This window comes from Buceros rhinoceros, unplaced genomic scaffold, assembly GCF_000710305.1.
Source record: "Buceros rhinoceros silvestris isolate BGI_N320 unplaced genomic scaffold, ASM71030v1 scaffold16067, whole genome shotgun sequence".
Taxonomy (NCBI): Eukaryota; Metazoa; Chordata; class Aves; order Bucerotiformes; family Bucerotidae; genus Buceros; species Buceros rhinoceros.
Genome location: NW_010421724.1, coordinates 1,385 through 1,713, shown reverse-complemented (window position 1 = coordinate 1,713; position 329 = coordinate 1,385). Strand labels below are relative to the sequence as shown.

Below are 329 nucleotides of genomic sequence, written 5' to 3'. Positions count from 1 at the left end.
ACAACAGCGCAGACCGACTCTGACACTGTTTCTGACACAGAAATGATGAGCCCAGGGATCTCAGCTCCACAGACAAGCTGTGGCTAACTCAGACAGGCGAGAGAACGCAGTTACAGTGGAACAGAGCTCACCCCTTCACTGTGCTGCACCACCATGGCGATGTTCTGCAGGCTCTGGAAGTTGTTTACGTTGACAGAACCAAACTCCACAATCTCATCATCGACCTGAAGTCCCTGGACAGAGACAGAAGAGAGATGAGCACGTGCCTTCTCCAGAGACAGGGAGTAGAATATTCCCACTGACCGACAAGAGACAGAGAAAGCCACCTG

General features: G+C 52.0%; 1 protein-coding gene across 1 annotated transcript in view; it reads right to left on the bottom strand.

Annotated features, from left to right (window-relative positions):
• The window catches only part of PSMD9 (proteasome (prosome, macropain) 26S subunit, non-ATPase, 9), a gene marked incomplete at its 5' end in the record, with an annotated part of 1,900 nt that overhangs the window by 1,103 nt on the left and 468 nt on the right, over positions 1-329 (bottom strand). The window contains one exon of the mRNA XM_010139798.1: positions 132-233. Coding sequence (XP_010138100.1) covers positions 132-233 — 102 coding nt within the window. The remainder of the gene's footprint in view (positions 1-131; positions 234-329) is intronic.